The sequence below is a fragment of the Anas acuta genome, chromosome 8 (assembly GCF_963932015.1).
Source record: "Anas acuta chromosome 8, bAnaAcu1.1, whole genome shotgun sequence".
NCBI classification, from domain to species: Eukaryota; Metazoa; Chordata; class Aves; order Anseriformes; family Anatidae; genus Anas; species Anas acuta.
The window spans coordinates 16,741,855-16,759,949 of NC_088986.1; the positions used below are offsets into that span (position 1 = coordinate 16,741,855).

Here is an 18,095-nt window from a genome sequence, read left to right on the forward strand (position 1 = left end):
TAAATGCAAATGCCTCATGTTCTGCAGATACATACTTTATATTTGACACAATGTTAGGACGGTGATACTCTGAGTCATCTCAATAAAGTTTGCTCAAAGAACTAATGACAAGTTTTGAAAAGAGAATATAAAAATGTAATTGTTATTCGAGAATTGGAGCTTTCCTTGCTCAGTAGGGGAGAAAAATGTCTTTTGTATTGGCTAAGATCTATTTTGGTCATTTTACCTAGCAGACGGTAGTGGGGAGAGAAATGCTCTCCACTGAGCAACAGGACAAGAGCAGCTGCTGCAGCGTGTGATGCATGTGGTATCAGCAGCAAGTCTCGGTTCTGTCCAGGCAGTCATCACTGAGAAGGTGTCAGCAGAGTTCTCTAAATGTCCCCTGCCCTTAGCCCCCATCTTTTTGTACCTTTTTGTTAAGATAGGTCACCCAGTGTTAAAATACTTGGAAATGCAGGGCAATCTACAGGCCTACAAGTGCAAATATTGAAGTCAATAGAGTTAAATCAAATAAATATAGGCTGAACTTTACACTTCAGCGTAGTGAATTAATGAACTTCACGGAGGTGTTTAGCAGTACTGTTCCAAGGCTTCTCTGATTTGTTTTGTCCTTGCAGTAAAGCAGTGGTACCTCAAGCAGTGAATTGCATTCACTTTGAATTGGAAAAAGGTGTGACTGGGACCTGGGAGAGGCCAGGTATGGTTTAGTGGTGAATTTGGGCACAGTAGAGTCAGAAAGAAGGGGTCTATTCAATTTTACCTCTTCAAGAGTGCTGATCTCAATAGAAAGAACATGGATAGGGTATGATAATGCTTGGGAAACATGGAAGAAAGCAGAGAGGACATTGATGCACCAAAAAAATTCAGAACAAAATTGACATTTGTTCTTCCACTAAGTCGTGATTCCTCTGTGAATGCTCCTGCTAGGATTCACTACGATCCTGAGGAGATCAAGGGGTTAGTCAACATAGTTAGTTTAGAAGTGGATTCTTACTCCATTGTCAGTTTGGCGAAGCGTATTTTTCTTCGGATGTTTGGATTAGATGTGTGAAATCACAATGGTGAAATGGCTTGTCCTGTGCGTACCTCCATGGCCAAGGACCCTTTCCATTTTTGAAGTTCTTAAAGCCTTTTCTCATGTTGCTGCAGTCCTGTAGGATCAGCAGGATTGTTTCTTTATACTGGGAATTTATGCCCTTCAGAACCTAAGATTTGCAAGTTTTTATGTGTGTAGTATGCTTTTTTACCTGGGCAGAAAAATGCTGTGATAACTGAAGTCTTCACCTCTGGTGTAGGATCTTGCACTTCATGAGGGATGGTGTAGTGGTCAGAGGAAGCTACTGGGGACAAGCAGCCATGGTCTCAGCTTTGCATGGTAACATGCATGGTAACAACTTGAGCAAATCCTTTTCTGTTATGGCTACCTGCAGTGTAGCTGGACATGGACGCTGGAATGAGCAGTGTATTCAGACCAGTGATCTCTGCCTCAGCTTCCCAGCCATAGTGGAATACTCCAGCATTAAACCTTTGTCAGAAGATTGTTGAAACTTTACTAATTATTTTAAAGTATTGTTAAGTTTTGAGATTGAGAGCCATGACAGGGCAGAATATCAGTGAGGGTGAGGGATGGGGATGCAAAAATATGTTCTTTACAATCTTCCTGTACTGAGCTGCAGCTCTTACATGTGAAGCCTTAGACTGATACTTCAGAGAGCATAAAACTACCATCTCTTATTTCTATCCTTCAAGACAAAACACCTTGGATGAATTCATTGCAGTTCTGCCATGAACCTTCCCTATACAAACTAACAGTCCCCTATTTTTTATTTGTCTGAAGCTCCTAGAACATTGTAGCACAGTTAAAGGTGCACTTGTTCTCTGAACTATTCAGATTAATTGTAGGTGCCTGACTAACACAGTTATTCAAGCACAGGATATGTAAAATCAGCTTGTCTTATTCTGAACTGTGAGTAGTTGTGCCTCCGCTAAAGCTGGCTGTAAGGAGTCATTAAATTCTTTATGGTGCTGTATATCTGAAGTAATCGGTACTCCCATTGAAAATGTAGTGCATAATCCTGCCCACAAGGCACATGCATTACTTATGTACAGAAGAGGAGATTTTGCTTTATGTTATTGGAGCTGCGCCTCTGTTTTTTTCTTTTCCAGTGGCATTTTCACAGAGCTGTGGACCATTCCCCCTCATGGCAACTGTGTCAAGATTTTTGGCACAAGTAGGTAATTGCCACCTAGAAAAACTTGCGTGAAATCCCACCTGGAGTTGGAAGGAATGGCAAATACTAGAGAAACAGAAATTGAGTCAGAAAAAGTGGTTTGTACAGCCTTATTGCACACTGGCATGTCACTCTGGAAAAGGATGGCATGGAAACTGACAGAGAAGGTCTGGGAGCTTTGAGCAAATTGTTTCGGTTGCTTCCTCCCATGTGCAGGCTACTTCATATGAATTAATAAGTTAGGTTTGAAGATATTGGTTGTCTCTTTAGGACATTTCTGCTCCTTAATGAAACAAGCTCCATGATTTTGCCAACTGTTATATCGCATGTTTGTAGTTCAAGCTAGAAACACTTTCTAGTTGTTTGTGATAATTGTCTAGAACTATATTACTTGGGCTTTGTTTTTATTCAGTAGAAGTTCCTCTAAACACCTGTGTCATTTTTTTCAGGTATGGAAACCTGGAGACCTTAAGCTGTGAAGAAGTTGGGAGCCAGAATTCCTCCGGATCCAAAACAGTAGTCAGGAAGTAAGTGTGGTTTTGCACTGTACAGCGAGCCTCAGCCAAAAGTCAGTATTGGAGGAGGATGTGGGCAGCATAGCTGTTGTCTCATTTGAAAATTCACAGCACTGTTTGCTTGCTTAAATAAGCTTGTTTAAAAGCCAAATATCCAGAGTCATATTGAGACATATCCAATGGTATAACCCAGAGATTTGTCAGTCAGGGAAATTGTCTTGTATTTGAACAAGAGAGGAACGCATCCAGGCCAACATTTTGTTGATTAAACAAACAAGGCGTATTTGTTTTCCCTGCCTTATCTATAGCAGTAAATGGCTATCACTTGTGACTGATTTTATTGTGCATTACATCGCAATAGTCTGCATCTGCAGACCAAAGCTGAGGTTGTTTCAGGCAACATGTGTATGCATGCGTCTTCTTCATTAGCTCCCCTATGATTTATAGGGTTGCTTTTTGAGTGAAATTTAAATTCTGATGTCACCCTATGTTGCAATAAAAATACCAAAGCTCTTTTGAAATGTAGTTTAAATGGAAAAAGGTGGTTTGGTTATTATCCTCCTAGCATCATATAAAACTGCATTTTATCTTTAGACATTGGGTGTTAAATTTGTACTTTGACATCTGTATGATGTGTGGTTTGCATGCGCTATGGCAATAAAAAGTATCTAAGTGGTTATGTTTGATTACAGTATGTGGAGAAGCTTCTTGTCAGCATTGCTCATGACTGTTTTTCTATAATTCTGTCTCATCTTCTATCGGTTTAAAAAAACTTAGTGTTTTCTCAGTGCACTGTCTTGGCAAGGAGTAATTGAAGAAGAGGCCTCAAGTTTAGTTTCTGTTTGTTCTGAGATAGAAGAAAATGTGTTTTTTTTTTTTTTTTTTTTTTTTAATCATGTGAAATACACAGTCCTGAGAGAGACTGAGAAATACAGTGTAGTATTTTCATTTCTACAATTCAGGCAGATTGTTGATTCAAATCACATCCTTTCCTAAAATACTGAGCCTGCCCTTCACACTGCTTACCTCTCTGCATTTCTGATGGCATATGCATTTTGGACAGGGAGTTTTGAGTCTGTTGTAAAATGGTTCCAGCGTCCCCAGTCCAGAAATTTTCCTTAAACATACCCAACACCTTCCTGTCCTTCACTGTCTGAATGCAGTGGTCAGATAGTAAGGTTGCTTTGCCTTCTGTCACCCATGTAGAAATTGTTTTGTTTAACCACCATGAATAAATTGGTGAAAGCCCCCTTGTCTGTGAGTGTTTCAATAACTTTCTCTGGAAACACAAGTAATTATGCTTGCTTGACTGCAGAAGAAATATAGAGCTTAATTAATGTTTATAAACAATAAACGAATCTCAAAAAAGGCTTTAGTTAGTCTAATGCAAAATATTAATGCTTGTTACTTTATTTATATTTATTTATTTAGTATTTTTAACACTGCAGACACAAAGCTACAAGCTCTAATGGTTTGGGCTGTTCCTCTTGCCCCATGAGACTCAACACCAGAGCCCAGTTCCCTGATTGTTTCCTGGTTGGCATAAGAGAGAGCTGTTAATGCTTTCTTCCCATTTTGCATTGAAGAACCCATCAAAGAACGGCTGATAGTTGAATCTTGGTCACAAGCACCAAGAAGGCAGAATAGTGCTGTAGGTGAAGGAAATAATAGCCAGCCAGCAGGTTCCTACACTGTCATCCAAAATAAACTCTTAAGGACTCTTCCTACTTCGGGCAGGCCATTTGACTTCCCCATATTTCAGCCAGTCCAACCATTATATATGAGCTAAAGCAGTACCTTTCTTGCAAAATAGATGAAGGATTTATACTGAAGATGTGGAAGATGCTTTTGCCAATATAAACCATGCCAGGATTAATCCCCCCACCTTTCCACAGACGTGAAGGAGCTTGATTATGAGATGGAGAGAAAATAGGTGGAAGTAGTCTTGATTCTAGTGTCGCTCAGCCTGTGGGCAAAACACATCAATTCAATGTTGTGTCTGAAGGTGAGGGTGCAACTGAAATACCATTTAGTAAGAACATATTGTCTGTGTTTGTTTGTTTTTTTGTGCTTTTATATTTTTAAAGCAAAATTGTTTTTTTACTGATATGCACGTAGTCTGTTGTTCACCCTGGGCCTAGCTGCTTCCTGCTGCATCCCTGGTGCCTTCCCTTTGTCATGCACCATCTTCATGCAGTCAGCAACTGACAAAAGCATGGGGTATGTCTTCCAGTTCTCACAGTAGCACAACTTCTGATGAGTTTATCTGACCCAATTTTCATTAATATATTCAGCACAGCTGATGAATCCTTTGGCCCTCATGAAAAATCCATATCTTTTATGTCTAATTTTGATATCCGTTACCCAACTACTTGTTTATAGAAAGCTCACTGAAGTTATCAACAAAGTAATTTACATGTCATGTGCACATTTTAACAGATCCTGAATAAATGTGAATTCCCTTTCCTGACCTGAAAGTTTCCACACACACACACACACACAAAAGCTACAGAAATGAAAAAACAACACTGGGAAGAGAATTCATGACTAAATATCTCATGGAGCTTTAAAAAACTATAGAGGTTTCTGCAAAATCTTAGGTATGTATGAGAGGATTTTTGTCATATTTGGTATACTGCAAGCCCACTGTTTACTACTTTCTGTGTTGAAACTCCCTGTTCATTTTGTACTTGTGGCATAGAGTTATGACATATTTTGAGAAGAAAAGTGTCTGATGTACGTGAATTCCTTTTACCATTTTATTATTCCATCCAGTGCTAATATAGCTAAAAACATGCAAGCCCTACACTAGAGCTTGAGCACACTTGTGGCACAGTACCGTTTGAGAGGCTTGTGGGAGCTATAAACCTACTCTTGCATTTCCAAATTCTGGGTCTGAGCCAGCAGTTAATTCTCACACTTGTTTCAGTGACACAGAGTTGTTACTGACCTGAGATGACTTCCGTTAGGCTTGAAACCTGCCTTCTAAGGATCCTTTCTGCCACGCAAATTTTCTCCTGCACACATAAGCATCATTCCTATCATTTTTGGGCCACAGGAGTGCTCAAAGATTTATTTTTTTGTTCAATGGAGATCTGACTTAATTATGTTTAACACAAAATGTCTTTGGGGATTTTTATTATTATTGCCATTTTCTTTAAAACTGTATTCAGTAGTTTGCAGTTAAAACAAAGGTACAGTAATTCTGTAACTTTAAAAAGATCTAAACAATGTTAGGATGATGATCAAGCTTTGACCAGTGAAATATTTTGTGACCTTAATAAAACTGCCTTGCATGTATTTTTTTTTTTTTTTAGGATCGAGTCCCAGTGTAGATTTCATGTTCCAGAGCTTGCTTTCCGCAGTTCTCACTGCTCTTAGTCAGCCTGAAAGTTTGTGATCTCAGTATGAAAGAATACAGTTCAGGAAGGTCACATACTCCAGTGCAGTGTCTGAGTTAGATGGACTTCAGCCCGTGTTCCCAGAAATCCGATGCTATGCCTCTCTTAATTGTCTGATAAGGTAGTTGGGAGGAGTAACTTACTTGACCCTCTGTCTCCTGTTATTAGCAATCCTTGTTGTTACTCTTCCTTGTGTCATGTAAACAAAACCTCCTGGGGCTGATTCTCAGATCAGGGTACCTTTGTGTCAAGGTAGGACGGAGTGGCTTCCTCATCTTTGTTGGGTGGTCCCTGTCTTCGGAGTTCTCTGTCTTCATTGCTTGCTTTTTAGCTGAGGACTCCTGCCAACTTTCAAAAATAAATAGGTTTAACAAATCACAACACAGATCTAATACCTAGATATAACACATTCAGAATAAAATCATACATGTGCTAAGTATAAATGAAAATTTATCAGTATCATACTGATGGGAAATTTAAATGAGATAATCTAGTCTGAAAGATTTCAAGCCCCTTGACGTACTCTGGGAAGGGAGTCAGCTAGGCAAGCAATTAAGGCTGTTTGAGGACCTCAGTCTTCATGAAATTGTTGTGTGTGTTGCATGTGATCACTGTAATCTCTATTCCCCGTAGTAGGGGAGCTCCTCAGTTAACTTTTAACTCACTGCCAAATGGTTGAGTTTTATATGCAAAGTGTTCTATGAAAAAGTTGTGCCTTGTTTCCATCCCCATACTAAAAGATGGTGTTAAATTTGATTTCTGGGCAATCAGCGCTGGCAGACAATAACAATTCAAAGAGCTGATGTACTACAGGAGCAGAACACTTCTTTCCCATAAGATAGGTACTAAGACCTGGCTGGAGCTGGAGGAAGGCAGAGAAAGAACCCTAAAGCCTTTGAAGTATAATATACTGTAGCAGCCTGTACCTCTGGGGACTTGCCTGTGTAACATTATACAATTTAAAGGGGAGGATTCCTAAAGAACTCAGAACAGCTGACTGGGAAGCAGGAACAGTAAAAGAGATTTAAGCCCTCAACCTCTCTTTCTTCTACAGTCCCAGGCACTGAGGTGGCTGGGTCCTGAGGCTTTTAAATCCTGAATGAGCTCAAGTAACAGTCCTTTCAAGTCCTTTCAAGCCTCCTCCTCTTGAAGGTTGTGGTTTCCGTTTGCTACTGGCTTCACTTGGCTTATCTGGAGTGCACTGGTTGTGAATGACAGGCCACAGAAATGAATCAGAATACTTGGGGCTTTTTTGTCTTGAATGTCATCTCCTAGTTGCATCTGCTTTATTATCAAAATGTGGGATTTATTTGTTATTAAAACTTGGAATGTGGCATGTGATTGGAAACTACAGACAAAGCAACTCGAAGCTGAACTGAAATCTCCTTGTTTTATTCCACAGCAATTGGACAAAACAGTTCAAATAAAAAAAAATTAAGGAACTACTCAGTTACCACATGGCATGCCTTGCATGTCTACCCTTCTGCTTCTTCATTAATGTAGCGAATACCAAAACTTATAATGTTATACTGCAGTATTTGGAGTTTGTCAGAGGGATAAACAAACACTGTCCCAGGGCTTCTTGTGCATTTAGACTGCTCTGGCAGAAAGCTCATCTGGTGCTTCCTACTGAGGTTAGCAGCCCTGTTGGAAGGCAGAACGCGCAGTTACAATCCTGCAGGAATAAAAATGGGCCTGAAACTTTGTGCTCCAGGAGAACAGACACCAAAGGAATGTGAGACAAATGGAATAAAAATTGCTGGAAGTTTCTGATGCCTTGGGAAATCCAGGGTGGGAAGCAGTTAAGATTCATTTGTGAGAGCACCAATCAGCATTCATTCCAGTAAAGCCAATTAAGCTAAAACAACAGCAGAAACCAATGCGGTTACATGAGAAGCAGTCAAACACAGGGCAGTATAAGCAGTGGAAGAGGGGAAGAGTTATGAAAACAACCAGAACCAAGCAAAAAGAATAATTAAAAGAGCAAAGAAAAATGCTGATTGGTATCTCAGTTAAAACAGACTAACTACAGAGCTGTTCCCTTAGTGACTTCATGTGTCCCACAGACAGACCCCGGCATGCTGTGCAGCCAGACATTCTCAAGTCAAGAGAAGAGCAGAGCATTTGCTACAAGCCACTAGCAAGTTATTTGTAAACAGGCTGGGGGTGAGAAGCTACCATTACAGCAGCCTTTGCACGGAGTTTACGTACATTTGACCCCTTATTCAGAGCTGAAACTTAATTCCTTGTGTTATTGTTTAACAAGCAAAACTGAGAAAATACACCTGGCTTAATTTAATTTCTATGAGCAAGCCTGAAAGCCATTGTGCGGCAAGGGGAGGAAATCACCCTCTGTGAGGATGATTCCACTGCTGGGCTTCGCTGTGTATTTGGCAGATCAGGGGAAGCGTTGTCCGTGTTCCTGTCTAACTTCATAAGGCACTCATTTAATCTCTTCTGCAGCTGAGGTTCTCTGTGTTCTCCTTAGTCATTGAGATTCCCTTGTACTCATTCTCTAGAAATAATTGTGGTGGAAAAGAAAGCACTGGTGTTCCCTTCTTGCCAAAAAGTGTTCTGTTTAATTCTGATGCAGACCTCTTCAGGCCCAGGGATACAGCTGTCTTCCCAACTGAGAAAGGGCTATGCCCACTTTCCATGTAACCTATTGAATCCCTTGTGGCTGTGTGATAAGAAGGGCTTGTTCTCCACCTCCTCCATGCCCTCCTCGCTCAGTTTAAGAGATATTAGACCTGGAGCTGCTACAATCTCATCCCATTTCATGGCAGCTTGTGGGCAAATGTCAGTGGGTGAGTAGTTCTGTGTTTCCAGTTCATAAAGCGACAGAATCACATACACATCTCCCAACCTGAGTAGATAGGTTTTAAAGGCTGAAATGTTCTGAGATGGATTCTAAGCAAAACTGACATGGAAACTGGAAGATTTTCTGACAGGTGCAAAATTTGAAGGTATCACTGAACAGAGCCCAGAGCCCATGGTTGGCAGGAGAGGAGTTAATTTTTTTTTTCTTTTTTTTTTTTTGTGCTGCAAATATCAGAAAGGAAAAACGTGTATCTCATAATCGAACCATGAAAAATGTAGTCTGTGATGTTTCTTTTCTGTCTGAGATCTCGGAAGGCTCCCATTGTTATCTGTCTCTGGGGCTATTGAGTACAGGGCGTTTCTTCTCAAGGGCAGCAAATGTAAAGCTACTGCAAGATAGGGGCCATTTTCCAGCCTGTTTTCAGGAAGCTTCCTCCCCCTGACACACCAAGTAGGAAGTCGGGCAATAGGAGGTCAGTAGGCCATAGTGTACCTTTTTACTCTTTTCTATTTCCCCTCTTGCCTGAAATTATTTTGCTGCCAAAAATCAGCATCTGTAACGGCTGTGAACTCTTCACCCTGCTCTGGGAGACTGGATCTGTGTTAAACTCTGTTTATTCTTTGGCTTATGAAAGTGGCCAGCAACCAAGCCTCTGGAAATTGAGCTTAGTATGTGAACGATATCAGTACGAGAAAGTGTCCTGTGGAGAGGCTCCTCCTAAGAAATCGTTGCTGAACTGGTAAATGCTCATAAGAAAAGAATTCCCAACGTATTTTTGGCAGTGGAGCCAGTAGGGGTGAGAGTGAGTTTGTGACGTGGGGAAAAGCGGTATGCAGCAGGAGAAAGCACACAGATAGGGCCTGCAATGAGGTAGAGTGTTTCCCTGCCTGCAGCAGAAAAGAAATGAAGTTACTGCAGGCATAGGGCAGTGGTGTTTGTCATGGGCTTGTGCAGGGTGGGAGGGGACAATGGAAAAGCATGGGCAGGCAGGAGAGTAGAGCAAGTGCTTGCGGATGTCTCTGTCGTGGCTGTGCTCCCACCTTGAGAACTGGAGCGTGACACCTGTCCCAGCTGAGAGGAGCGGACCTGGAGCCCCAGGTAGAAAGTTTTGCACCCACTGGCCTGAATAGCAAAGCCCTGACTGGTTGCATGCGCAGTGGAAGCTTGGCTGAGTGGAGTCGTGAAAACCCAGTCCGAAATGGCTTTCAAATGTGATGAGTCTTCAGAGCTGCACCATCTGTTCCATGTTTGCAGTGAAACCTGAAACCCAGGCTGTGTTTGCATGTTAATTTTTGGTTGTAAGTACTCTTTGTAGCTCTAAAATTGTAATTGCAGAGTTTCTCCTGTCAGCTAGCCTAACCAAACAGTATTACTGACAGCTTTCCAAATACTCTCAATAACTAGAAGTTTGAAGTTGCCACAATACCAGAGAAGGAAATAGAAAAAACAACAGACTAAACTGGATGGGACTTGGAAAATGACATCTCTACGGGATTAAAAGTTAAACTGAGTTTTGAGGAAGGAACGATATGCTTGAGATGAGACCGAGAGAGGTGATCTTTACTCTTTCTTAACTATTAGCTTATTCTGAGTGTCACTGAGCAGCTGACTTAACCAGATGTTGTTGTAGTTCCCTGTCTGCAGAACAAATGTACCAGCATCTGTCTGCGGCTCTGCTGCGACAGCTTTCTTGGCTGGCTTTTGGGTTCTTCGTTGCACAGGAGTCTGAATGTGTAATCCATTTTCCTACTGAGCTCTTCTTACAGGCTCATAAATTGAGGAGAGATTGGTCCTCCTGGCAGGCTTGTCCCTGGGTATTTTGCAGCTGTTAACATGATAGACCCTGAGCCACTGCTTTGGTGTTCTGTGTTTGAGAATTTGAACTTCAGAAGCCAAGTGCCTGGACCATGGTATTCTTCTCTCATGTTATGTCCTGTTCTCAATACTGCAGTAGGCGATCATAAAACAGTGGCCTTGGCTGGTGCGTCGCGTTATGTGACTGCACCCAATGGTTATGGTCTCTTAATCCCTCTGTCAGTTCAGCTAAACTAAATTCTCTTTAAGAAGTATTTTCATATGCCATCTGTGACTCCCCAGCTTGTGATTTGTGCTCTGGTCAGTCTAATTGGTGCCACAAAATATCCTGATAACTGATCTATTGACACAGTGCTATGCAGAATCCAAGATCTCATAGTCTCGTCTCTCTTAAACCACTCCTATCACTTTCAAGCATTCTTTCCTTGCACAAGAGAGATAAACAGTTTTGTGTGCTGTAATCTGACAGCACCTCCTTCTCTTTGGGCTAAGGGTAAAATCCAAATTCTGGTGATGTGTTTTTGCTTTGCAGTTCAGACAGTTCATACAAAAACAATCCGTCTTCTGGGTTCAGCTCTCTCTGTTCTTCAAGCCTGGCACGGAGCACTGGCAATGTAGCACTGCCCAGGCTACGCATGCCACGACTAGGGTTTTATCTTCACAGACATGGTAACCTCGCTAACAGTCTGTGCTCTTGGGGCTTAGGATCAGGCTTAGGCTGCTTTTTTGCATACATAAACCCCAAGACTCGATCAGTGGGCAGTCTCTCTACTAAGAGAGCAGACACGTCTGAGTAATACGGGCTGTGGGACTACATAGCTTAGGATCGAGACCCCAGGCTGAGCGGTGGTGATAGATGAGAGGAAGGGCACTGGAGGAAGTGTTTGATTTAGCACTTCCACTAGGAAGCTGCTGCCCTGAAGGAACCACAAATACCTTGCTTCCTCCCTTATATTTTTCCACAGCATCCCAGGGAGCAGTAACTGAGCAAACATTGCAGCCGCACCAGGCCACAGCTTTTCCCACTGGCACAACAGTGAATTAAGAAATTATGTTCTGCTTTTGATTGTGTGCATAATGTCTAGTATTAGTCAAACACGGACATAGTACAGCTAAGCGAAGATACTTCTGCTATTTAAAAAAAAGCATAACTCCAAGATAATTTGCAAGTCTTGCTTGCTTGACAAAGGCAAATAATGAATGCCAGTGATGGAAAATGATTTTGTTTTATTCGAGGTACTGACTTTATATGCTTGGTAGAGAGTTATTTCTATTAGTTATCATAATTGCTTTATCTATCATTACTTGATATCCTGAGTTTAATAGAAGGGACTCCATATAGCTTAAGTGGATTTGATTCTTCATTGCTATGCATTTTGAGGCTGTAAATGGATCCACTTGTAGTAGCGTGAATCAGCAGCAACTTCACTGAGGTCACTGGCAAAATCTGAGTGGTATCTTAATAAGATTGCATGCATAAAAAAAAAAGAACAAATGCAATTCCATGCTCATAAGCTTCTTCATACTGCCTTGATGAGGAGTGCGAAGGTCTCTGTGTTTTTATTTTAAGGATACGTGCAGTTGCATTGATACAAATGGTATGCAACCAGCGTGTTCTCTCTGTATTTGTTTTCAGTGCGATAGCATCAATCTTACGAGCGTGGCTCGACCAGTGCTCTGAGGATTTCAGAGAGCCGCCCAACTACCTGTGCTTGCTGAAGTTGCTGGATTACCTGAAGAGGAGCATGCCTGGCTCTGACCCAGAGAGAAGGGCGCAGAACCTTTTGGAGCAGTTCCAGAAGCAAGAAGTCGAAAACAATAGTAAGCTTCCTTTCCTTCTTTCTTTCTGTTTTCCCAGGCTGTGTGGTACCACAGGGATTTATCTGGAGTGCATTTCGTTAATACTCATCCTAATTGTAAGCAATATTATGAGGCTCACCAATTATTATTTATTTAATCTCTGAATGAGACTGCAGGTTCTGTGTGAACAGTGCAGTGTAGGTGCCTTTTCCTGCTCATTCAAAGGAGGACTGGGAGTTCCAGTGCTTCTAATATTCAGCCAAAGTCTCAAGATTGTTACAGCAGTCAAGTAGTTAACTGTCAACATACGCCCTGTGTCATTGACTTAAAACACACAGCTGCTCCTCAGGTTTTCTCACTTAAAACCCATCCCCAAAATAAACAAGCAAATCAATTAAAAAAAAAAAAGGTCATCTTACTGGGCTGCAACAAAATAAATCTTGAGTCACAAGCTGTGTTGCTATGAAGCTTTTCTTCCTAGTTACCATCATGTCAAAGGAAGTGTCTGTGGCTGTTTTTTCCTATTTGAGTGGCTGGCTGCTGGTATCCAAGGACAGAGGAAAAGCTTACGTTATGGGGGGTCACAATCTACTGAAACAATAGTGAACTGTAGTAACACAAATACGCTGTGTGCAGTGTCAAGCCTGACACATACCCTTATCCTGGTCAGAAAGTTTCCTGTGGCATAAGCTGAAAAGTCCTAGGAACTCATACAGTGTATGAATGAGAACTAAAAACAACTTCGAGGTTTGGCAGAGGGGCAAGAGGGAGTAATTCATGAAATAAAGGATAAAGGAAATGACAGAAAAGAAACATTTCATCCCCGGCATAAAATCTCGTCTGCCGGATGTTCCAGAAATACCGTGTCAATGCATAATTATGGTGAATTGCCAAATTAACACTGCCATCAAAAAGAACATAAAAAGGAGTACTGCACAGAGCTCAAGTGATCTCCTTACTGAACACAGGTAAGTGGACAGGGTTGATGATGTATGTCTACTGATGTTATTTCCTGGGTTTGGTTCCCACAGGTCAAACAAAGAGAGCCTAAAAGAGCTATATTTAGATTCGTCTGTTGTTCAAAGCGAGCACAAGTTCCCAGCAGCCCTGCTTCTGCACTTGTTTCCAGAAGTAACAGTTGAAAAGGCTCTTTTCTGAGTTATGGACAGGTCAATTTGAATGATAACATTTTCCAATTTGTGGCAGAACAGAGTCTGTTATTTAGAATAAAAGAAGAGTAGGGGAATGCAATTAACCTGAGGGTTCTACAGAGAAGAGTTTTAGAGTAGTCACTGATTTTATTGATGCTCCATCTTTGTTCATTTTAGAGATTTCTTGCAAAACTCTTTATGTGTTGCCTGCAGTCAGATTTGAAGATTAGCTGATGATTGTTGTTCTAAAGCACTCATATTGTACTGTAAACTTACAGATGTGGTCCTAATCCTACAGTTTGGTTTGTATAATCAAATAATCAAACCCCCATTCATTGCTGCCATTGTCCATCCCAGTAGATTAGATTGCAGTCCCAGATGCATCGATAAAAGCTATTTCCAGCCTTGGTGCTTCCAGCCTGAGCAATACAAAGCAAGGTGAGCCAGAGTCTGCAGTTCTGACAGGGTGCATCATCCCTCTCTGTGAAGTCAAGAGTGCAGTGGGCCTTTGAGAGGATTGACTGGATCAAAGACATCTGAAGAAGTGGAGATACTCTGGTACAAGAGGGGTCCCAGCTTTCTAGGAAGTAGGGAGAAGACTGGTTACATATTTGTGAACATGAAGGTGAAAGGAGAAATAGGCATGAAAAAAAAAGGAAAATCTTGGGTTGCACTCAAGGACCTAATGTAAAGACAGCAGTGAGTTTCTGAATAGGATTGCAACTCAGTGGTGAGGATTTTCAGATGAATTGCATGAGCTGAGAGGAGAATGAGGATTTACATGGCCAAAATATGTAACTCTTGTAACAGCTGCGGAGAAGTCCATTTAACTATTCATATTGTTACGAAACACCCACAGAAAAATCAGACTGGAACAGAGGTCTCTGTTTATCATATTTACCTCTGTCAATAAATTGTACAGTTGGAATGGAAATCTGGACACAGCCAGTAGTTATAACTTGCTATATCAGAACTGTAGCAGGTTTTGATGCTCAGGTTTTGCAAATGAATGAAGAAAGGAAAAACAAGTATTTTGGAAAACAATGATGAAGTACCACTATCTACTTTTATTGCTTTAATGTTTGTTCTGCTTTAATTGGATACAAAGTATTGCATAGCATACTCTGACATGCACTGCTTGTTTTCCCTAATGAAATTTCACTGGTAGTAAACTCAGTACTTTTGTTGTTCATCTTCAACAAGAGGGAAAGTCCCATTTTTTTAGTTCTGTGGTGCTTACTGTTGCTTTCCAGCAAAAGGGATTAAGAAGAGGATTTATTTTAAGGATTTTCTGTTTGACTTCCTCCTGTACCATGGGAAATAAGAGCTTACTTATTTATTTTTTAATGTAGCTTTGTTCCATGTGGGAGTCAAAAGGTAACATGGGAACATCTGTGAAATCCCTTCCCTTCGACACAGGATCTGGTCCCTTAGTGAGGAGAGTTGCCCTCTTGCACTTTTTGCTGCTGCTCAGTGAAAACTGAAAGAAACATTCAGCTAAATGCTGTAGATGCTCGGTGTATTCCCTTTGGTGGGAAAAATTCGCAGAGAGGGACGATATGCAAAGCTGGAACAGCCTCTCCTTAATATTGTCTGTGTAGTCCTGTGAAAGTGTAAATGGTGCCAGTAAAATCTGGTATCTCCCTTTCCTTCTGTGAATGGGAGAAGTAATCCAGATATAAGAACATTCCTAATGTAATGTTTTGAGTATATAATCAAGTTCTAGTCCCTTTGCCAATTGATTTTTTTTCATTTTATTAAAAATCTGCATAAATACTGAAAAAGAATAACAAAATAACTTTGAAATAAGTTAACAGTTGCTTTGATTTACTGTTTGCTTTGTAAATTTACTAAACCATATTTTCCATCCTGAACAGATGGGATCCATAGCACTTCCCCCTGTAACCTCTATGATGAAGAGGAAATGGAGATTAGCAGTCCAGAAGAATTCTCTTTTTTCCGAGAAGACCTTGTGGCAGAGCAGCTTACATACATGGATGCAGTATGTAGAGTATATGTACTACTTGAAATGCTAGGGGAAATACTGCTGGGCTTCTAAATTTTTTCTAAATAATCTCAATATAAGTACAGTGGTCCAGAACAGGTCTGTTTTTGGGCCAGAGAACACAGCTCTGCTTGGTTATCCAAACTTGCTTTATTCACAGGGCTTTTTCCTTCAGTCATTCTGCAGGTTAAAAAAAAAAAAAAAGTTTTGAATGTATACTATGTAGTTTTTTTTTCAAAGTTCAACATTTGACACTGAAAAATACCACCTTTTGCCTATATCGCTGCCTGGCCTGACGATGTAGAGGTACTCTAATTGTAGTACTCTGATTTGGTTTGTCTGTATCATTTTGCTTCAAAATATCACTATATAATTTGTTTGCCCCTTTGTCATGCAACTTGTATAAAGATGTCTCTTATTTTCCTAAGACTACTTAGCTGGCAATTCTTCTAGGGCATCAAGCTTATGAAGAGCATGCCAAAGTGTATATTTTAATCTAAGAGAAAGCAAATACTTACATTGTAATACAGCATTAGATCTAATTTGTACTGTAAACATGTGTTTCTTGTGGACAATAGAGATCTAGGAGAATCCTGCTGACTTAGACACCTCTATTTCACTCTAGAAGCTCTTCAAGAAAGTTGTGCCCCACCACTGTTTGGGATGCATCTGGTCTCGAAGGGATAAGAAAGAAAACAAGCACCTGGCACCTACCATCAGAGCCACCATTGCTCAGTTCAATGCAGTTACCAAATGCGTTGTCAGCACTATCCTGAAGAGCAAGGAACTCAAAACACAGCAGAGAGCCAAGATCATTGAGAAGTGGATTCATATTGCGCACGTAAAGCATTTATTCTAGATTGTTGATGTTCCTTGTGCAAGTGCTTTGGAGTGAGGGAATATGTTGGGAGGGGAGGAAGGGGTTGTATGCATTGGTACCAGGCCAGTGAACATCTTAGCTCCAATTCTTTCTGGTTTGGACCAGCTTTCTTGGTAATAGGAGATGAAACATTGCCACCCCTTTCCCTAGTTCCTCCCCCTCTGTGGAAATGGCATTGATGCTGGTCTCTGCAGGGTTGTGAGTGCTAATTAACTGGTGAGACAGATACTGTGCCCTGGAGATGGAGAGTGCCATATACTTGATAATATAACATTGATGGTGAGATGGGTATAAATTCAATCAGTTCAATTCCCTAGGAAGAAAATACTGCGTGTATTAGTGAATGAAGTGACGTGGTGTTTGATCCCTGTTACACTCACTTTATCAGACAGTGTAGTGACAGGACAAGAGGTGATGGTTTTAAACCATTGTTTAAACAGGATTGTTCAGCCTGGAGAAGAGACGGCTCCAGGGAGACCTTTAGTGGCCTTCCAGTGCCTAAAGGGAGACCTGAGGAGGGACCCTTTGTCAGGGAGTGAAGTGATAGGATGAGCAGTGATGGCATTAAATTGAAAGAGAGTAGATTTAGATTAGATATTAGGAAGACATTCTTTACTGTGAGGGAAATGAGGCACTGGCACAGATTGCCTAGAGAAGCTGTGGATGCCCCATCCCTGGAAGTGTATAAGGCCAGGCTGGATGGGGCTTTGTGCAGCCTGGGCTGGTGGGATGTGTCCTTGCCCATGGCAGGGGGTTGGAACCAGATGGTCTTTAAAGTCCCTTCTAACCCAAACCAGTCTGTGATTTTATGATATTACCCAGATGTTGGAGGAAGGTTGGACAAGAATGAAGAACTGGCAGTGGTGCAGGCAGCAGGCAGTCAGAATGAGCTTTGCATTTTTTTCAGCCTTTGGCCATTAATATTTAGTGAGTGAGCGTCATGCTCCCTCCCCTGCATCTGTGAGCCCTGTTGGAGCTGAATCGGAATGGTGGGAGATAGCACAACTGTTTGTGTTTTCATACACACACCTTTATATATGTGTGTATGTTCATGTGAAAGTAAAATAAATACTAGATTAGAAGTAAGTGCAGACAAAACTAACTTCAAAAAAATAGTAACCTTTTTAACAGGGGAAAAATGAAATATTGTTTGGCCTGAAGAAGTTTCCAGAACAAAAAAGTTCAAAAAGTCATTTGCTTACTGACTTACTCACTGTTTACATTGTATATACAAATGAATGGGGGGGGGGGGGGGGGGAGGAAGGGAGGGCGCAGAAAGAGTTGGAAACAGTGACCGGAAGGAACAAGCAGAGGTATACTATGGCACCAGTCTCATCTTCTTGCTTTTCTGCTTTGTCATTGTCTTGTATTTCTCTTTAACAAGCTATTACTTTTTGCTTCAGTTCCTTTGTTTTATAAGAGATTCTGTGTTTCGTAATCTTTGCACAACAGTTTAGCACACCTTTACATAACTCC

General features: G+C 41.1%; 1 protein-coding gene across 2 annotated transcripts in view; it reads left to right on the top strand.

Annotated features, from left to right (window-relative positions):
- RGL1 (ral guanine nucleotide dissociation stimulator like 1) overlaps positions 1-18,095 on the top strand; it is a 75,138-nt gene that overhangs the window by 37,347 nt on the left and 19,696 nt on the right. For both annotated transcript variants that reach the window (XM_068691107.1, XM_068691108.1), the window contains exons 4-7: positions 2,681-2,758; positions 12,420-12,604; positions 15,612-15,736; positions 16,365-16,580. In XM_068691107.1, the coding sequence (XP_068547208.1) occupies positions 2,681-2,758; positions 12,420-12,604; positions 15,612-15,736; positions 16,365-16,580 (604 nt within the window). The remainder of the gene's footprint in view (positions 1-2,680; positions 2,759-12,419; positions 12,605-15,611; positions 15,737-16,364; positions 16,581-18,095) is intronic.